Source organism: Zonotrichia leucophrys, chromosome 1A (genome assembly GCF_028769735.1).
Source record: "Zonotrichia leucophrys gambelii isolate GWCS_2022_RI chromosome 1A, RI_Zleu_2.0, whole genome shotgun sequence".
NCBI lineage: Eukaryota > Metazoa > Chordata > Aves > Passeriformes > Passerellidae > Zonotrichia > Zonotrichia leucophrys.
The window spans coordinates 72790816-72809697 of record NC_088170.1 but is presented as its reverse complement, the minus strand read 5'-3'; the positions used below and the strand labels follow the sequence as shown (position 1 = coordinate 72809697).

The window sequence follows — 18882 nt, the reverse complement described above, 5'->3', positions numbered from 1 at the left end:
TTTTGGGTCCCCCCCGTGTGTGACACGCCCTGTCCCTGTCCCCCTCATCCTTGTGTCCCCTTTGTCCCCCTGTTCCTCTGTCCCTGTCCTGGGGGTCCAGCCCCCCCCCGTGTCCCCAGCCTGGCTGGACATGTCAGGGTCACACCAGGCCGGGGGTGGCAGAGCCACCAGCGACTCATCAGCTGCCACTGAGTCACGGGCGTGTCCCCGTGTCACCCCTGCCCTGGGGGCCAGCACATCCCAGGGCCCCGCTGTCCCTTGTCCCCAGGTACCCCCGTGTCCCGAGGGGTCCCTTGGCCCCGTGTGGCCGCTGTCCCAAACATCCCATGTCCCCAGGGGTCCCATATCCCTGCAGTGTCCCTTGTCCCCAGGGCTCCCATATCCCAGGGGTGTCCCTTGTCCCCCAGGTGCCCCCATGACACTGTGGATCCCGTTTCTCAGGGGTGTCCCTTGTCCCTGCGGTGTCCCTTGTCCCCGGGGGTTGTTCCTCGTCCCCAGGGCTCCCATGTCCCAGGGGTGTCCCTTGTCCCAGGGGTTGTCCCTTGTCCCCAGGTGCCCCCATGACACTGTGGATCCCATTTCTCAGGGGAGTCCCTTGTCCCCATGTGGCTGATGTTCCCAGGGTTGTCCCTTGTCCCCAGAGTCATCAGAGACACGCCTGAGGCTGCTGGAAAAGGGGCTTTAAGTTAAATAAATTAATAATAACAGTAACAGTAATAATAATAATAACAGTAATGTAGAAAAAGGTGCTGGCAGCAGCAGGAGTCGCTCCAGTGCCCGGGGCCACTCGTGGTGTCCCCAGTGAGCTCCTGGTCCTGTCTGCGGGTCCTGCTGAGCCCCGCTGAGGTCCCGGCCGTGTCCCCGTGTCCTGGGGCGGTCCCGGGGGTCCCTAGCACGCGGGGACCCCCTCGAGGCGGGCGGCGACGCCGTCCAGGCAGCCGCGGAGCCGCGCCAGGGCCACCCCGGCCAGCGTGTGCGGGGCCTCGCCGTGCGGGGCGGGGGCCGCGGGGGGCGCGGGGGGCGCGGGGCAGCCCAGCAGCGCGCCCAGCACGCCCAGCAGGCTGCGCAGGTTCTCCAGGTCGTTGCTCACCTGCGCCAGGCGCACGTCGGGCCCGGGCAGCGCCGCCAGCAGCCGCTGGAACAGCTGGAGCCGCTGCGCCGCCCAGCCCAGCCCCGGGGGCGGCGCCCCGTCCGGGAGCGCCCCCTCCGGGACCCCCTCCAGGCCCGAGATGCGCAGGGTCAGCGGGAACAGCTGGGGGAAACGGGGTGGGGGGCGTCAGGGCGGGGGGGACACCCGGCCAGCCTTGGGGAACCCCCTGGGCACCCCGGTTTGGGGCACAGAGCCCTCCCTGCCATGGCTGTCCCTGCTTGGGGACCCCAACCCTCGGGGGACAGGGGACCCTGGACCCCCTCCCTGTGGGTGCAGACTCCCCAGACCCCATCCCTGAGGGTGCAGACCCCAAATCTCCCCCAGACCCCATCCCTGGGGGTGCAGACCCCCAAATCTCCCCCAGACCCCACCCCTGAGGGTGCAGACCCCAAATCTCCCCCAGACCCCATCCCTGAGGGTGCAGACGCTCAGATCCCCCCCAGACCCCATCCCTCAGGGTGCAGACCCCAAATCTCCCCCAGACCCCATCCCTGGGTGTGCAGACCCCCAAATCTCCCCCAGACCCCATCCCTCAGGGTGCAGACCCCCAAATCTCCCCCAGACCCCATCCCTGGGGTGCCCGATTTGGCGTCATAGCCCCCAGACTCACCCAGCCCCAGGCGCCCCTTCCTGGGGACCCCTCAAATCTGAGCACGGGGTCCCCCCTATGGGAGACCCCCCTGGAGACCCCACCCCACTTTGGAGAGCAGGATCCCCCCCAGTGAGGACAAGCGCCCCCCGTGGGTGTCCCCCAGTCCCTCCCGGGTGTCACAGCTGTGTCACAGCCCCAGCCCCCCCCGTGGGTGTCCCCGTGGGTGTCCCCGGTGTCACCTGGAGCTGCTGCAGGCGCGTGCTCAGGGTCCGGGTCAGGGCCCGCGCGTCCGCCCGGACCCTCTCGAGCCGCACGGGGCGACCCCCGCCCACCGGCACGGCCACGGCCACGGCCAGGCACAGCAGCGCGCACAGGGACACGCCGGGACCCCGCATCCCGCCCGCGGCCTCTGCGGAGGGGACACGGCTGTCACCGAAACCGCCCGGGTCACCCCCGTGCCGGGGCAGCGCCGGTGTCACCGGGACAGCGCGCAGGGACATGCGGGGCGCTCGGCACGGTGGCACCGTGTCCCCGCTGGCACGTGCGCCCGGGCCGTGTCCCTGACGCCTTCCCGGAGCCCTTTGGCTCCTGTCACCAGCGCCACCACCGCGGCCTGGCCCTGACCACGCGGGGACAGTGACAGCGACAGTGACAGAGCGGGGACGGGAGGGACACGGTGGCGTTGGGTCCCCGAGGCTGTGTCACCTCCCTGGGGGCGCGGGATGGACACTGGGGGGACCTTGTCACCCACAGCTCGGGGATGGGGGGACACGGAGGAGCTGGGGTGCGAGGACAGGGGGACACGGGTGACACAGGGATGGAGGGGACACACGGGTGGAGGGGACCTGGGGGTGCAGAGGACAGGGGGACACGGGTGACACAGGAATGAGGGGCACACGGGAGGGGGGGACACAGGGATGGGGGAAGACGGGGCTGTGCTGGTGACGCGGGGACAGGGGGACACCGAGGGGACACGGGGACAGTGCCACTCACCGGAGCCTCGCACGCCCTCGCTGAGCCTGGAACGAGACGGTGCCGGTGACGGAGGGGCACGGGGACCCCGCCGGTGCCACCAGCACACCGGCCGCGGCGGGGGCGGCCCGCGGGCCCCTGGGGCACCCACGGTGTCCCCGCGGGCCGGGGGACACGGCCGGGGGGCACTGCCACCACCTCGGGGACAGCAGGGGCCGGGGGGACAATGACGGGGACAAGGGGGTGCCCAGAGCCCCCGGGGCTTCGGTGCCAGCCAGGCCCGGGACAGAGAACCCGCAGGGACCCCCGGGGTGAGGGGATCGGGGGGGGATACCCTGGGGTGGGGGTCCCTGGGAGGGGCTGGGGTGTCCCTGAGCACCTGGGGTGTCCCTCCGGGGGGATTTTTGGGGTGTCCCTCTGGGGTTTGGGGTGTCCCTGAGCGGGGTGTCCTTCCAGGGGGGTTTTGGGGTGTTCCTATGGGGGGTTTGGGGTGTCCCTCCGGGGGGGTTTTGGGGGTCCCTCCGAGGTTTGGGCTCGGGCTCACCTGGTGGTCCCGCGGGTCCCGTCGCTCGCGGCCGTGGCTCCATCGCGCCGCCCCCGTTTATAGCGCGGGGCCGCTCCCGGAGCGCTGCCCGCCCCCCCCGGGCCGCCCCCCCGGCCGGACACGGCCCGAGCAGCGCGGGGGGGCCGGGACGCCCGCAGGGGGTCCCGCGGGGGGCCGGGGACACCGGGGGGGGGGGCCAGGGGGGGACACGGGGACACCGGGGGGCTCCGGGGGGTCCCGGCTTCCCATTGCCCCCCCAGTCCGTCCCCCCCCCCGCGCATACGTGCCCAGGTGAGCGCAGCCCCGCGGTGACACATCCCCCGCGCGCCGTGACCGCGCACACGCGCCCGTGTCCCCATTGTGTCCCCCCCGTGTCACCCCGTGTCCCCTCCATGTCCTCTCCGTGTCCCCATAATCCCCCTCTGGATCCGCCTGTGTCCCCCCTGTGTTCCCCCGCCCGTGGCACTCACACACCTGGCACGGGATGGGGACAGAACAGGGACAGCACCGATGTCCTCAAGGGTCCCAGGTGTCCCCCATGTGTCCCCAGGAGCCCCCAGACCCAGGTCCCCCCCACGCTGGGGACACCGCCAGGGTGACACGGGGGGGAGGGGGCGCTCTGTAGGGGCAGGGCCACCCCCGCCCTGTCACTGGGGGGTTCCTGTCCCCGCCTGTCCCTGTCACCCCGGCCCGGGTGTCCCCAGAGGGAGGGCTGTCCCCGCGGGGGTCCCCGCGCAGGTGGCGCCGCCGTTGGTGCCACCACGGTGGTGACACTGGGCAAAGAGCGCGGTGGCCCTGCCGGGAAGGGCGGCGGTGACACCGGTGACACCAGTGCCCGGCAGCCGCTGGCAGCGCCCCGCGGCTCTGGGGACACGCACAGTGCCAGCACGGTGACCCGCGTGACGTCACGGCTGTCCCCTCCCACCTGGCATCCCTCGTGCCCCGCTCCCCGTCCTCTCTGCCAGAGCCCCGTGTGTCCCCAAACCCTGTCCGAGAGCCCTGTCCCGCATGTCCCGCATGTCCCCATCCCTGTCCCCATTCCGTCCCTGTCACCGAGGGTCCCGGGCCACCGGGAGCCCTTGGGCCCCTCCGTCGTCACTGGGCAGCGATTGGGACCCAAACTGGGAGCACTGGGACCTGTTGTGCCCCCCTGGCACCCCCAGTGTCACCTCCCCCGGCCCTGGGTGTCCCCAGTGTCACCCCCTGGATGTCGCCAGCCGTGCCAGGAGCTGCGGTGGCCTCATGGCCCCATTCCTGCTGTCCCCCCTGCCCAGCACTGTCCCCCCGTGTCCCCGCTGTCCCCCCAGCACTATCCCCACTGTCCCCCCCGTGTCCCCCCCGTGTCCCCGCTGTCCCCCCGTGTCCCCGCACTCACCTGGCTCCCGCTGGCTCGGCCCCCCGCGGATGCTTTTTGGGGTAAGGGCTTCCTGGCTGGGGAGGGACAGCAAGCCCAGACCGCAAAAAGACCCGAGAGGGACAGCGACGGTGGCCCCCGGTGGCACCGCGGTGACAAGGGAGCAGGTGACAAGGAGGGACGGGGACACGGGAGCCCCCGGGGACGGGGCCTGAGGTGGGACACGGCCCCCACCAGCCCCGGGCTGTCCCTGTGCTGGGGGGACAGGGGACACTGCCACCCACCCCCGTGTGCCACCCCCGCGTGCCAGCCCTGTGTGCCACACGTCACCCGCCATGTGCCACCTGTCACCTGTGCGCTGCCATGGCCCTGGCACCCGTGCAAGGTGGCACAGAGGGACAGGGACGTGCCACACAGTGATGGGGACGGGGCACAGCACCCTGGGGATGTGGCACAGAGGGATGGGGGGTGACAGAGGGACAGGGATGTGGCATGGAGTGACAGGGACATGGCACCGAGTGATGGGGATGTGGCACAGCCCAAGGGGGACATGGGACAGTGTGGAGGAGATGTGGCTGTGATGGGGATGGCACAGAACGGCAGGGATGTGGCACAGAGGGACATGATGTGGCACAGAGGGACAGGGACATGGCACAGAGGGACATGGATGTGGCACAGTGACATGAGTGGCACAGAGGGACATGGATGTGGCACAGAGGGACATGGATGTGGCACAGAGGGACAGGGACGTGGCACAGAGTGAGGTGACGTGGCACAATGACATGAGTGTGGCACAGAGTGACATGGATGTGGCACAGAGTGACATGGGTGTGGCACAGACCCACGGGGACATGGCGCAGAGCAATGATGACATCGCACAGTGAGGTGACACGCACAGAACAATGCTGATGTGACACAGAGTGATGGGGACACAGAACAGACACTGGGGACATGGCACAGAGTGACATTACCATGGCACAGGGTGACATTACCATGGCACAAAGCGATGGTGGCACGGCACAGAGTGATGGTGACACAGGACAGAGCAGTGCCACCAACTCCTACCAGCACATCCTGAGTGTCCCCAGGCTCCTGTCCCTCGGCCACCACAGCATCTGGGGGTGGCAGGAGGCCACCAGAGGAGCCAGTCCTTGGTGTCACCGGTGGAGCCATTGCTCGGTGTCACTGCAGGAGCCGTTGCTCGGTGTCACCTCAGCTGCCAGGTCTGTCTGTCCCCCAGCACTGCAGGGACGTGGCCCGTGGCTGTTCCTGCCCTCGGTGGCACTGGCTGGGTGGCAGTGCCCAGTTCTGGGGTGTCCGAGCCATGTGCCAGGGTGGTGACAGGACAAGCCTGAAGCTCCATGGCCGGGCAGCGTCCCCATGGCCCTGTGGTCCCAGGGTGGCTCTGGATGGTCACTGTCCCCATGGTGACTCGGTGGCTCTGTGGATGGCCGCTGTCCGCATGGTTGGTCGCTGTCCCCATGGTCACTCTGTGGCTCTGTGGCCAGTCCATGGCGATGTCCCCAGCTCAGGTCCCAGTGTCCCCGAGGTCCTCTGTGGGTCTCCCCCGCTGGTGGCACTCCGGGATCCCAGGGCAGCTCCAGGGCTGGTGCCACCTGAGGTGCCACCGCAGGGACAGCAGGAAGCGGCTCTGAGGCCACCACTGATGGCTCCTCACCGACGTCACCTGGGCTGGGCTGAGGTGCCACCATCACCTGCCAGCAGTGAACGTGTCCCTGGTGTCCCTGCTCCAGCCCACGTCATCCCCAGCCCGTGATCCTGCTCCACCCTGTGTCCCTGTCCCCATCCATGTCCCCATCCCCAACCCACATCCCCTGCCCCAAACCATGTCCCTGTCCCCATCCATGTCCCCGTCCCCATCCATGTCCCCATCCCCACCACAGGTCCCCTCTCCCACCCTGTCCCCACCCTGCAGCCCCGCCAGGCCGGTGACAGGGACGGTGACATTTTGCTGACTGCCACCCCCATCCCTGCGTCCCCCCGGGCCAGCGCCAGCCAGAGCGGGACAGGCTGGGGAACACGGCCAAGGCCACACTCCCCTGTCACCCCCCGGTCCCGGGGGGACATCCCTGTCACCCCCAATCCTGAGGGGACACCCCTGTCACCCCCTGGTGCCGAGGAGCCCCGTTTGGAGGATGAAGGGGACACAGGGGACATCCCTTGGTGGCTGTGCTGGCAGGGTCCTGGGGGTGGCTCCCCCTCACCTGGGGGTCCCCCAGAGGGGACGGGGGGGACGCAGAGGGTCCCTGAGCGGTGCCAGCCCCGCGGGTGACAGCACGGGGACAGTGACGGTGGCAGTGGCGTGAGTGGCACAGACCTTTCCAGATCTGCCAGGGCCGTTTGGGGGTCCCTGGTGGGGAGGGGGAGGGCGGTGTGACCCCCCCGGTGGCAGCTGGGGCTGAGGGACCCCCGGTGCCCCCCGGGACAGAGGGGACATGGGGGGGGGCAGGGAGGGGCCCGGGGGTGTCACGGGGATGGGGAGGGGGCTGTGGGTGCAGGGGGGCACCCCCGGGTCAGCACATGGGGGGTGGTCCTGGGGGGTGACACTGGGGGGGTGACACTGGGGGGTCCTGGGCCGTGGGAGAGGGGACACTGCCGGGGGACCGGGCAGAGCGGGGGGGTCACGGGCTGGGGCGGGGGCTCCCGCGGGTCCGGGGGTCCCGGGGGGCTGCAGGGGGGCTGGGGGGCAATCCCGGGGGGCTGCAGAGCGGGGCTCGGGCCCCGGGGGTCCCGGGGGGCTCTGCCGTCCCCCCCTCCCCGTGCTGTGCTCGGGGCCGGCAGGGCGGGGGTCCCGGAGGGGGCGGGCGGGGGTCCCGGGGTGCGGGGGGGATCCCGGGGTGGGGGGGTCCCCTCGGTCGGGGCGGGGGCACAGGGGGATCCCGACCCCCCCGGCCCCTCGGTCCTACCTGGAGCTGGAGCTGCGCTGGGGGCGGCCCGGGGGGTCCCGGGGGTGCCCGGGGGTGCCCGGGGGGGTCCCGGGGTGCGGGGGGGCCCCGCGGCGGCCGCGCGCGCCCCGGCGGCGGCGATTGACCCGCATTGACGTCACTGCGTCATCAGGGTTCCCCTGGAAACACGCGGGGGCTAAAAATAGCCCGGGGGGGGCGGGGGGCGGGGCGGGGGGCGGCCCCCTCCCCCGCGTCTGCCGCTATTCTGGGGACACGGCGACAAATATAGCGCGGGAGGCCACGCCCGGCACGGGGACACCCCCGCGGGGGGGCTGCGGGACACGGGGCGGGCACCGGGACACCCGTGGGGCACGGGGGGACGGACACGGGGACGGACGGGCCACAGCCAGGCAGGACGGACAGAACCCACGGGAGGGGACAGCCACACGGGGCAGCCACAGGGATGGACAGACACCCTGGGGCACGGGGACGGCACGGGGCACGGGACAGGGACGGACAGACACCCACCACGGGGCGACAGGGACAGGGACGGACAGGACACGGGGACAGCGACAAGGGAGGGACACGGGCGGGCACAGCGACAGGGACGGACAGACACCCCACGGGGGCACGGGGACAGCGACAGGGACGGACAGACACCCCATGGGGGCACGGGGACACCGACACGGGGACAGCGACAGGGACGGACAGACACACACCCCATGGGGGCACGGGCACGGGGACAGCGACAAGAAGGGACACCGCCACTGGGGAAGGCGACAGCCGCGGATCAAGGGGACACCGGGGCGTGGGGAGACCGGGAGGAAGGGCAAGGGGACATGGGGACGCCGGGACATGGGGACATGCGGGTTCTGGGACACCGGCACATCAAGATATGGGGACACTGGGACACCGGGACATGGGCACACTGGGACACCGGGAAGTGGGGACATTGGGACATGCAGACACAGGGACACCGGGACATTGTGGGGACGCTGGAACGCGGGGACATGGGGGTAACTGGGACACTGGGAACTGGGGACACTGGGACAGGCGGACATGCGGACACTGGGACATCGGGAGGTGGGGACAGGGTACAAGAAGAGGGGACAGGACAATGGGCGGCGGTCACAGGCAATGGGCGGACGTAACTGGATGGGGCCGTATGGGCGGGCCGTTAATTGGGTGGGGCCGTAATAGGGTGGGGCTGTACTGGGGTGGAGCCCTACTGGGAGGGGTTATACTGGGATCGGGCCGTAATGGGACAGGGCTGTAATGGGGTGGGGGCCACACTGGGTGGGGCCGTGCTGGGAGGGGGCTGTAATGGGGTGGGTTTGTGGTGGGATTGGTTTATACTGGGGCAGGTTACACCATCCATTCCACTGGGACGGAGCTGTACTGGGATGGTCCGTACTGGTATGGGTTATACTGGGATGGGCTGTACTGGGGTGGGTTATACTGGGATGGGCCGTACCCGCACTGGTCCATACTGGGATGGGCTGTACCCGCACTGGTCCGTACTGGGATGGGCTGTACTGGGATAGGTTATACTGGGATGGGCTGTACCCTCACTGGTCCATACTGGGATGGGCATTACTGGGAGGGGGTTTACACGCTGGGATGGGGCTGTACTGGTGGCTATACCAAGTCCTACTGGGATGGGTTATAGTGGGGTGGGTTATACTGGGATGGGCTGTACCCGCACTGGTCCGTACTGGGATGGGCTGTACTGGGATGGGCTGTACCCACACTGATCCCTACTGGGATGGGTTATACTGGGATGGGCTGTACTCGCACTGGTCCCTACTGGGATGGGCTGTACTGGGATGGGTTATACTGGGATGGGCCGTACCCGCACTGGTCCATACTGGGATGGGCCGTACCCGCTCTGGTCCGTACTGGCCGCGCTGTTCTGTGTTTGCCGTTCCCGCCGCTCCCGCCAGGTGGCGCCATTTCCCTTCCCGTTCGGTTCCCGGAGCCCGCCCGGTACAGCCCGGTACGGACCAGTATGGGCCCGGTACAGACCAGTACGGGCACAGTACAGACCAGTATGGGCTCGTTATGGGCCCGGTATGGACCAGTACGGACCAGTACGCCCTGTATAGGTCTGGTGCGGACCAGTATGGGCCAGTACCACTCAGTCGAGCCCAGCAGCCTTCTGCACCATCCAGCAGCACCCCTGCACCTGCAGACCCCAGATACACCCAGAGCCCTCGAGGGACCCCCAGAGATCTTCCGGCCCCTCCTCCCAGATGGAGTCAGAAACGCCCAGTGCCCCATAAAGCCGCCCAGAGCCCCCCCAGACCCCCCCAACATGCCCAGAGGCCGCCCGTGCCCCCAGAGCCCCGGCTGGGGCAGGTGAGGGTGGCCGGGCTGGGGACAGGGACAGGGATGTGGGACAAGGGACAGCCACCCCTGCCCTCCCCCTCCCGTTAATTACGATCGTTGCCCAGCGTTAATTATCGATCCGCCCGCTCCATGTTAATTGGCTTTGGATTCAATTAGCGCTGCCCCCTCCAGCCCCCCCCACCCCTGGAATCGATCGGCGGCGCGGGGACAGCGGGGACAGCGCGGGTTGGGGTGACCCTGGGTGGGGTGCGGGGGTGACAGGGGGACCCCGGGGACTCTTCTGGGGGTGCTGCCCCCCCTCCAGTCAGGGGTTCAGGGGTCACACTGGGGAGGGGTCAGGTTTGGGGTCCAGGAGTGGGACCCAGAGCTGAGGTTCAGGGTCTGGAGCCACTCTGGCACCCTTAAATCTGGGGGCTGGGTGGGGGTCCAAGGTCAGGGGCTGGTTTGGGGTCCCAGGGTAGGAGGCCCACAATGGGGTCCCAGGTTTGGGGTCCAAGGGTGGGACCTGCAGGTGGGACCCTGGGTGAGGTCCCAGGATGGGGTCCAGATTTGGGGGCCCCACTTGGCTCCGGGGGAGTTTGGCTGCTGTTCTTGGGGCTGCCCCCATCCCCCTCCATTGCCCCCCAGAGCCAGGACAGGGCCGGGGGTCCCAGGGCTGCACCCCCAGAGTGACCCCCACCCCCTCATCAGTGCCCAGCCTTGGTCTGAAGGGGTGGGGGGAGTTGACCCGAGCTGGGGGGGCTGCCCCCAGCACAGAGGGACCCCAGAACACCAGGACGCTTCACTACGTTTATTGGGCCTCTGCAGCGTTAAATACAGGCCAGGCTTTGGGAGGCGGGGGGCTGAGGGCGCCCCTCCCCCGCAGCACGCCCCCCTGGATGCTGGGCCGGGCTGGGGGGGGGCCCGGGGGGTTTGGGGGCGCCCCCAGGGCCCCCCCGGCCCCTCAGCGGCTGTAGCCGAACTCGTCGGCGTCGTCCGCGCGGAAGTCGCCGTAACGCCACAGGTTCAGCTGGGGGGACACAGCACTGTCACGGGGGGCTCCCCAACACTGGGGGGCTCCCCGGGGGTGCCGCCCCCAGCCCCTGCCCCAGGGAACGCCCCCACCCCGGCCTGGGGTGCCCCACTCACCCGGGCGCTCTTGGCCGCCTCCTGCGCGTTCAGGTACTCGGTGACCTGGGGGGACAGCCCTGGGTGACCCGCGGGCCTCGGGGGGCTGGGGGCACCCCCGGGGTGGGACAGGAACCCCCCGTCCTTCTGAGGCTCCCTCTGCCCGCAGGGGATGGGGCTGGGGTGATCCCCCCTGGCACAGCCTCAAGGGGGACTCGGGGGTTTGGGCAGCACTGGGGGTGGGGGGACCCCCATAGTCCCAATGACCCCAGTCACAGTCCCAGTGGGGCAGCAGCTGGACTGGGATGGATCAGCACCAGCGGTGGTGGGGGGGTACAGGGACCCCCAGAACCCACCCGACAACCCCAGTACCCCCAGCATCCCCAGAACCCACCCCACACCCCCCAACATTCCCCCCACCCCTCATGCACCCACCTCAGGCCTCCCAAAAACCCACCCAACATCCCAGCACCCACCGAGAGCCTCCAGCCTCTCCAAACGACCCCTGAGCACCCAGAGCAACCCCCAGCACCTCCAGCACCCCCCCAATGCCCCCCTACCCCTTCCCAGCCCCTCCTGCCCCCCAGCACCCACCACTTTCTGGAACTGCCTCTCCTTGCGGGGCTCCACCATCACCAGCCCCTCCTTGACCAGCCCCAGCCCCACGTCGCTCTTGGAGTCGGCGAACTGCAGGGTGACGTGGGGACAGCCAGGCCCCAGGTGCTCCACGTTGAGCAGGCACTGCGTGTTCTGGATGTCCCTCACCACGCTGTCCACGGCGTCCGCCCGCGCCTCCTCCTGCGCCCGCAGCCGTCACACACCCCAAGGGACACCCCGGGACAGGGGGGACACCCCACCCACTGGGGACACCCCACAACCTCAGGGCCCCCCCACCCACTGGGGACATCCCAGCCACTGGGGACATCCCAGCCCATCGGGGACACCCCACCCACTGGGGACACCCCACCCATTGGGGACATCCCAGCCCCATGGGGACACCCCACCCACTGGGGACACCCCACAACCTCAGGGACACCCCACCCATTGGGGACATCCCAGCCACTGGGGACATCCCAGCCCAGCAGGGACACCCCGGGACAGGGGGGACACCCCACAACCTCGGGGACACCCCACAACCTCGGGGACACCCCACCCACTGGGGACACCCCACCCACTGGGGACATCCCAGCCCAGCAGGGACACCCCACAACCTCGGGGACACCCCACCCACTGGGGACATCCCAGCCCCACGGGGACACCCCACCCACTGGGGACACTCTGGTCCATCAGGGACACTCTGGGCCACCACAACGCTGGAAACCCCCCCGGGGCTGCTGGGGACACCCCACACCCACAGAGACACACCATGGCCTTCAGAGACCCCCGAGACCCTCAGGGATCCCCCCCACCCCTCAGACCCCAGGGACTCCCAGGTGTTTTGGGGACACCCACAACCCCACAACCCACTGAGGGCTTGGGGTATCCCTGGGATTGGAGTGTGGGAGGGGGCTGGGGTCGGTGTCATCAGGGGGTTAGGGTTACCCTGGGATCAGGGTTCAGGATTGGGGTCAGGGCACATACTGGGGAGCTGGGGTTGGTGTTTGGGGTCAGGAGACACATTTGGGTCCCAGGGTCAGCGTTCCCAACTGGGACCGGTTTGGGGTTGATGGTTTGGGGTTGGGGCACACAGGTGGCACCTGGGGCTCAGGGAGTGGGTCTGGGGGCCACGGGTGGGACACGGGGTGGAGGCTCGAGGTCAGGGCCCACAGTGGGGGCCCAGGTGTGGGGTGACAGCAGGAGCCCCCCTGTACTCACATCCTGTGGCACCTGGATGAAGGCAAAGGTGTACTCGGTGGCCTGGGGCGGCAGCACCCGCGGGGAGAACGCCGGGGGCAGCGGGGCCAGGCGGCTGGGGGGCAGCGTCTCCTTCTGCGGGGACACCAAGGGGACACCAGGGGACATCAGAGAGGGGAGACAGCGTGGGGGACACCAGGGACACCAAGGGGATGGAGGGAGGGAGGGATGGATGGATGGATGGATCCATGGATGGATGGATGGATCCATGGATGGATGAGGGATGGATGAGGGATGGATGAGGGATGGATGGATGGATGGATGGATGGATCCATGGATGGATGGATGGATCCATGGATGGACGGATGGATGAGGGATGGATGGATGGATGGATGGATGATGGATGGATGGATCCATGGATGGATGAGGGATGGATGGATGGATGGATGGATCCATGGATGGATGGAGGGACGGATGGATCCATGGATGGATGGATGGATCCATGGATGGATGAGGGATGGATGGATGGATGGATCCATGGATGGATGGATGGATGAGGGATGGATGGATGGATGGATGGATGGATGGATGGATGGATCCATGGATCCATGGATGGATGAGGGATGGATGGATGGATCCATGGATGGATGGATGATGGATGGATGGATGGATCCATGGAGGGCTGCTTTCCCCCAGTTTCCCCGGTGCCACTCACGTTGCCGTAGTCAATGTAGAAAATGTGCACTTTGCCACCCGACTCCACCTTCTCCACCCGGGCACGGTACCTGCACATCAGGAGGGATTTTGGGGATCTGGTCCTGTCCCCACACCCCACTGCTGCCCTGTCCCAGCCCGTGGGGTCACCCCGTCCCCTCCTCACCATTCCCCATCGACGAACTTGGCGATGCAGAAGTCGCCGCGGCGCGGGACGAAGGAGCCCTCCACGGGCGGGTGGGCGCCCACCTCGGCGCGCATGTTCTCCATCAGCTTCTCCAGCTGGGCACCTGCGGGGCCCCGGATATCCAGGATAAACCCCAGCCCCATCCCAAACCTGACCCCAACCCCGCTCCTCAGTGTGGCCCCAGGGCCTGCACCCCAAGTGCTAATAATGGCTTCAACAGTAGATCCCAAACCTGGACCTCAGCCCCAGACCCTGCCCCAAGACCTCTGTACCCCAAACCTGGACCCCAATCATGGACCCCTGCCCAGGTCCCAAAAATGGCCCTGGGGGTGGAGGGGTGACCCCACATCACCCTGGACACACGGATTTGGGTGTTACCCACCAAAGCCACAGATCCTCATCCCATCCAACTCGCCCCACCACTGGTCTGGGGAGTGCCCCTGGGTGCTGGGGTGCCCAGGTGTCCCCCCGTACCCGTCTCCACGTCCTGCACGTAGAAGTGGAGGTCATCGGTGATCTCGGTGACGAACACGGGTTTGTAGTTGGCCGTGCGCTCCTTCTCCTCCAGCACCTGCACCACCTCCTCCACCGGCGTCTCCTCGTAGTGGGACCACACCTGGGGGGACACGGGGACCCCGGCCACGCTCCAGGTGACAGCAATGGGAGGGTGGGGGGCTGGGGCCAGCAGTGGGAACGTGCCCAGGCCTCAGCTTCGGGGGTTGTGGGTGGGACATCCCTGGGGTAGGACATCCCTGTGGTGGGACAACTCTTGGCATGCAACTATCATCACTTGGGGTGGGGACACCTCCAGGAGTGGGGACATTCCTTAGGGTGAAATCTCTTGGGGATGGGGACATCCATCGCGGTGGGATCACCTCTTGGTGTGTGGGCATGCACTGGGTGGGAACATTAATTGGGGTTGTGACATTCCCTGCAGTGGGGCCATCAGTTTTTTGGGTGGGGAATCCCTTTGCACAGGGACATCTCCTGGGATGGGGACATCCATCATGGTGGGGTCACCTCTTGGTGCGTGGGCACCCACATACCAAGTGGGCAGGAACATTAATAGGGGTTGTGACCTTCTCTGCAGTGAGGTCATCAGTTTTTTGGGTGGGGAATCCCTTTGCACAGGGACATCCCTTGGCACAGGGACACCCCTCAGAGTGGGAACATCTTTAGGCATGGAGACATCTCCTGGAGTGAGGCCACCCTTTGACACGGGGACATCCTTTGGTGGGCACATCTCTCAGGCTGGGGACACCCGGTGTGGCGGGGCCATCTTTTGGGACGGGGCCGTGTCTCTGGGGTGGTGACACTGCTGGGCCGGGTCCCCTGGCCCCCCTCACCTTCTCCTTCCTCTGCTTGGCCGCGTCCTGGGCGGCCAGCAGGGCCTTGCAGTAGGGGCTGCGCTCGGCCGTGAAGTGCACGCGGGACAGCGCCTGCTCCACCAGCGCCACCGACAGGTTCACGCCCTCGATGTGCAGCCACCCGATGAAATTCCCGGCCTTGTCCATGCTCTCCACCTCCACCTCAACCTGCGGGATCCCGGCAATCTCATGAGCTGTGGGGCCCTGTCCCCACCTAGCCCAGCCTGCCCCAGCTGCCACCTCCTGCCAGCGCTCCAGCTTCACCCAGGTGGGACCCCTCAGTCACCTCCCTGCACCCAGCCCGGACCCAGGGACCCCCAGCCCAAAGTGTCCCCCTGAGGTGGGGGACAAAGGACATGGGGACACACCCACGGGGTACACAAAGCCACCAGGTCCTGCCACATCCTGTATCCCATTCCACCCTGGGTATCCCATCCTGGGAATCACACACTGGGTATCCCACCCTGGGAATCACACCCTGGGTATCCCACCATGGGTATCCCACCCTGGGAATCACACCCCACCCCGGGATGGGTTGGACTTGTGGCCAGTGTGGCGCTGGTGACAGCACATGGCACAGGACATGCCAGGTGTGTGGCTGAGGCGCTGGGGACAGCGAGGTTTGGGCCTGGGGTGACAGATGGGCCACACCACGATGGTTCAAACCCCGGCCATGGCCTTTGCCGTGGTCAGTGGGGTTTGGCTTTGCCAGCACTGCCACATGGAGCCTGTCCCAGCCCTGAGCTCACCCATTCCACCACAACTGCTCCTGCTGCTTCCCAAAATCTGGAGGTGTCTCACTGTCCCCGCACTGCGGTGGCCACGGCACCGCACTGGACATTGCACCATGCCGGCCATGGCACTGAAACCGGCCATGGCACCACAGTGGACAGGGCATCACGGAGGAGAGAGCACCACATTGGCCATTGGGCACCAGTGTTGGTGATGGCACCATGGCAGACACAATACTGTCACCACAGCAGCCATGTCACCACTATATATACAGCACCGCACCGGACACAGCACCGCACCGGACACGGCACAGCACTGGACACGGCACCGCACCGGATACAGCACTGCACCGGACACGGCACCACACCGGACACGGCACTGCACTGGACACGGCACCACACACGGACACGGCACCGCACCGGACACGGCACCGCACCGGACACAGCACCGCACCGGATACAGCACTGCACCGGACATGGCACAGCACTGGACACGGCACCACACCGGACACAGCACTGCACCGGACACAGCACCATACCGGACAAGGCACCGCACTGTCCAAGGCTCCGCACCGGACGTGGCTCTGCACGGTACACGGCACTGCACCGGACACAGCACCACACTGGACACGGCACTGCACTGGATACGGCACTGCACCGGATACAGCACCGCACTGGACATGGCACCACACTCGACACAGCTCCGCACCGGACACGGCTCTGCACCGGACACGGCACAGCACTGGACATGGCATGGCACTGGACACAGCACCACACTGTTCTTGGCACTGCACCGGACATAGCACTGCACTGTCCATGGCACTGCACCGGCCATGGCACCGCAGTGGACACGGCACTGCACTTGCCAAGGCCGGTGTGTGGCAGAGACATGGCCCCAGGCCACCCGCTGTCCCCAGGGCTGCCAGTGCCAGGCTGGTCCCTGGGGTCAGCACCCCGTGCACGCCTGTGGCACCTCCCCAGTGCTGCAGGGTGACACTCTGGGTGACAACAGTGTCCCAGTCCCCTGTGTCACCCCTGGGTCACTGGCCAGGGGACACTCAGGACACTGATGGACTCGGGGACAAGATGTGGCCACTGCAGTGGACAGGGAACATGTGGGACCCACCCGAGGTCACCAGGTCCTGCAGCTCCTGGAGGGGACATCACCAGAACAGCTGCAGCCCCCTGGGGACATGCCACCATCATGGGGACAGTGACTCCTAATGAGTGAGGAAGGACAGGAGGGTCCTGGGGTGCTCTGGTGCACTGCCACACAGGATGTCCCAGAGGGGCCACCAGCCCCACAGAGGTCCCCACCACCCAGTGGCAGCACTCAGGTGACAGCTCCAAGTGCCACCAGGAGCAGGGGGGCCCATAGGGTGCTGCAGGTGGTGTCGTGCACTCCCAGTCCCAGGGACAGGGAGGGGACAAAGGCACAGCCGGGGGTGCAGAGCCTGGGCCCCAAAGAGCAGCAGTGCCACCAGGTCTCGTGGTCCCCGTCCCCAGCCCCTGGCAGTCACCCCGTGTCCCCCCTCACCCCAGCAGGGCTGGAGCTCCCCCTCAGTGTCACAGCTCGGGTCGGGTCTCAGCCCCGCGGGCCGGGGGTCTCGGGGGTCCCCGCTCAGCAGGGGGGGAATGGAGCCGGGATCCCCCCGGCCCTCGTCACCTCCAAGCCGCCGAGCCCCGCGCTGCCCCCGTCCGTCCCTTCCGTCCCTCCCTCCATCCATCCATCCCTCTGTCCGTCCGTCCGTCCGTCCGTCCGGCCCCGGGGAGGGGTCGCTCGGGGAGCGGCCCCCCCCCAAAGCTCCACAAGCCCCGAGCGGGGCTGCGGGGAGGGGGAGGAGGAGGAGGAGGCGGCGGGAGGGAGGAGGAAGAGGAGGAGGAAGCGGCGCATCCCGCATCTCCCCCTCCCCGCGCACAAAACCGCTCCGGGGCCGCCGCACCGGCCGAAGCGGGGCCGGCGGGGGCCCCTCCGGAGAGCGGCGGGTGGGTGGGTGGGTGGGGGTGCGGGGGGGCGCGGGGGGGTCTGTGCGGAGCCGGGATGCGTCAGCAGGAGCAGCGGGAGCGGCGGCAGCAGCAATCCATCCGCGCTCGCACTGAAGGACAAAAGGATGAGCCAGCCGCCTGCGCGGCTGCTTCCCGCACCGCCCGCACCGCCCCGCACCGCACCGCCCGCACCGCCCGCACCGCCCCGCGCGGCCCCCGCCACCGGAGGATGCCCGCCGGCACCGCGACCGCCACCGCTGTCACCGCCGCTGTCACCGCCACCATCGCCCCGCGCCGCCGCCGCTGAACGCGACACCCACGCGGGGACGCGGGAACGACACGCGGGAGGGGACGGGACGGGACCCCCCCGCCCCGCCACCAGCGCAGCCGCCGCCGCTACCGGGAGGTGCCCCCGCCGGCATCTCCCCCCCCCCACGCCGACGCCCTTTCCTCCCCCCCGCTCCCTCCCCGAACCGCGTTTTTCCCTCTCCCGGGGGGGGCTCCCCGCGATTTATTTATTTATTTCGGCCTATTTTTAATCTTTATTTTCCTGTTTTATTTTTAGGTTTCGTCCGGGTTGTTTGGGGTTTATTTTTTTTCCTAATATTTTGAATTTTTATTTTTAGTTTTTCATCCGATTTTAGCCTTATTTTAACTTTTATCCTCATTTCCGTTCCTATCTCGATTCGATTTTATTTTAGATTTTTATTCCGTTTTTACCTCCTTTTCCATTTCCCTTTCCTGGCCAATTTTTTTTTTTTTTTTCCCCATTCCCATTTCCCTCCCCGTTTTTCTTTTTTTTTTTTTTTTTTCCACTTTTTCTCTCCTCCGCTCCCTCCCCTTTTCCCAATTCTTCCTTTTCTCCCGGCTTCTTTTTTTTAATTATTTCCTTTTTCGCCACTTTCCCCGCGTTCCCCCCCCCGCGCCGTTTCCCCGCGGCCTGGGGGGGGCGGCCATGCCGGCCCCGCCGAGCCCCCCGGGCCGGCCCCACGGGCGGAGGTGCGAGGCCGCGGGGTTGGCCGCGCTCGGGGGCTGCCGGGCCCCCGCTTAGCCGGGCCGGCCCCCCCCCCATCCTGCACCGCAGCCTCCAGGAGCCATTTTGTCTTTTTTTTTTTTTTTTTTTTTTTTT

General features: G+C 67.6%; 2 protein-coding genes across 3 annotated transcripts in view; both read right to left on the bottom strand.

Annotated features, from left to right (window-relative positions):
- Positions 1 to 663: 663 nt before the first annotated feature.
- LEP (leptin) lies at positions 664 to 3020 on the bottom strand. 2 transcript variants are annotated; one of them, XM_064703160.1, is made up of 3 exons: positions 2513 to 3020; positions 1982 to 2481; positions 664 to 1252 (listed from the first exon to the last, which is right to left on the bottom strand). In XM_064703160.1, the coding sequence occupies exons 2-3, from the start codon at positions 2240 to 2242 to the stop codon at positions 890 to 892; spliced, it is 624 nt and encodes a 207-aa protein (XP_064559230.1). In that variant the 5' UTR covers positions 2243 to 2481; positions 2513 to 3020; the 3' UTR covers positions 664 to 889. The 2 variants fall into 2 exon arrangements, with proteins under 2 accessions (XP_064559230.1, XP_064559231.1); XM_064703161.1 differs by having other exon boundaries at positions 1982 to 2151; positions 2736 to 3020.
- A 7622-nt stretch (positions 3021 to 10642) lies between these two features.
- The window catches only part of SND1 (staphylococcal nuclease and tudor domain containing 1), an 80755-nt gene continuing 72515 nt past the window's right edge, over positions 10643 to 18882 (bottom strand). The window contains exons 17-24 of the mRNA XM_064703148.1: positions 15016 to 15204; positions 14144 to 14285; positions 13649 to 13772; positions 13484 to 13553; positions 12790 to 12903; positions 11569 to 11772; positions 10996 to 11040; positions 10643 to 10876 (exon numbers count right to left, since the gene is read on the bottom strand). Of these exons, the coding sequence (XP_064559218.1) occupies positions 10811 to 10876; positions 10996 to 11040; positions 11569 to 11772; positions 12790 to 12903; positions 13484 to 13553; positions 13649 to 13772; positions 14144 to 14285; positions 15016 to 15204 (954 nt within the window). The 3' untranslated portion in view covers positions 10643 to 10810. The remainder of the gene's footprint in view (positions 10877 to 10995; positions 11041 to 11568; positions 11773 to 12789; positions 12904 to 13483; positions 13554 to 13648; positions 13773 to 14143; positions 14286 to 15015; positions 15205 to 18882) is intronic.

Excerpts from the sequence above, each read along its gene's own strand:
- LEP (XM_064703160.1), bottom strand. The coding sequence starts at position 2,242 with ATGTCCCTGCGCGCTGTCCCGGTGACACCGGCGCTGCCCCGGCACGGG. Across the intron at positions 1,253-1,981 it reads CGCGCCTGCAGCAGCTCCAG|CTGTTCCCGCTGACCCTGCG; the intron begins GTGACACCGGGG and ends CGTTTCCCCCAG.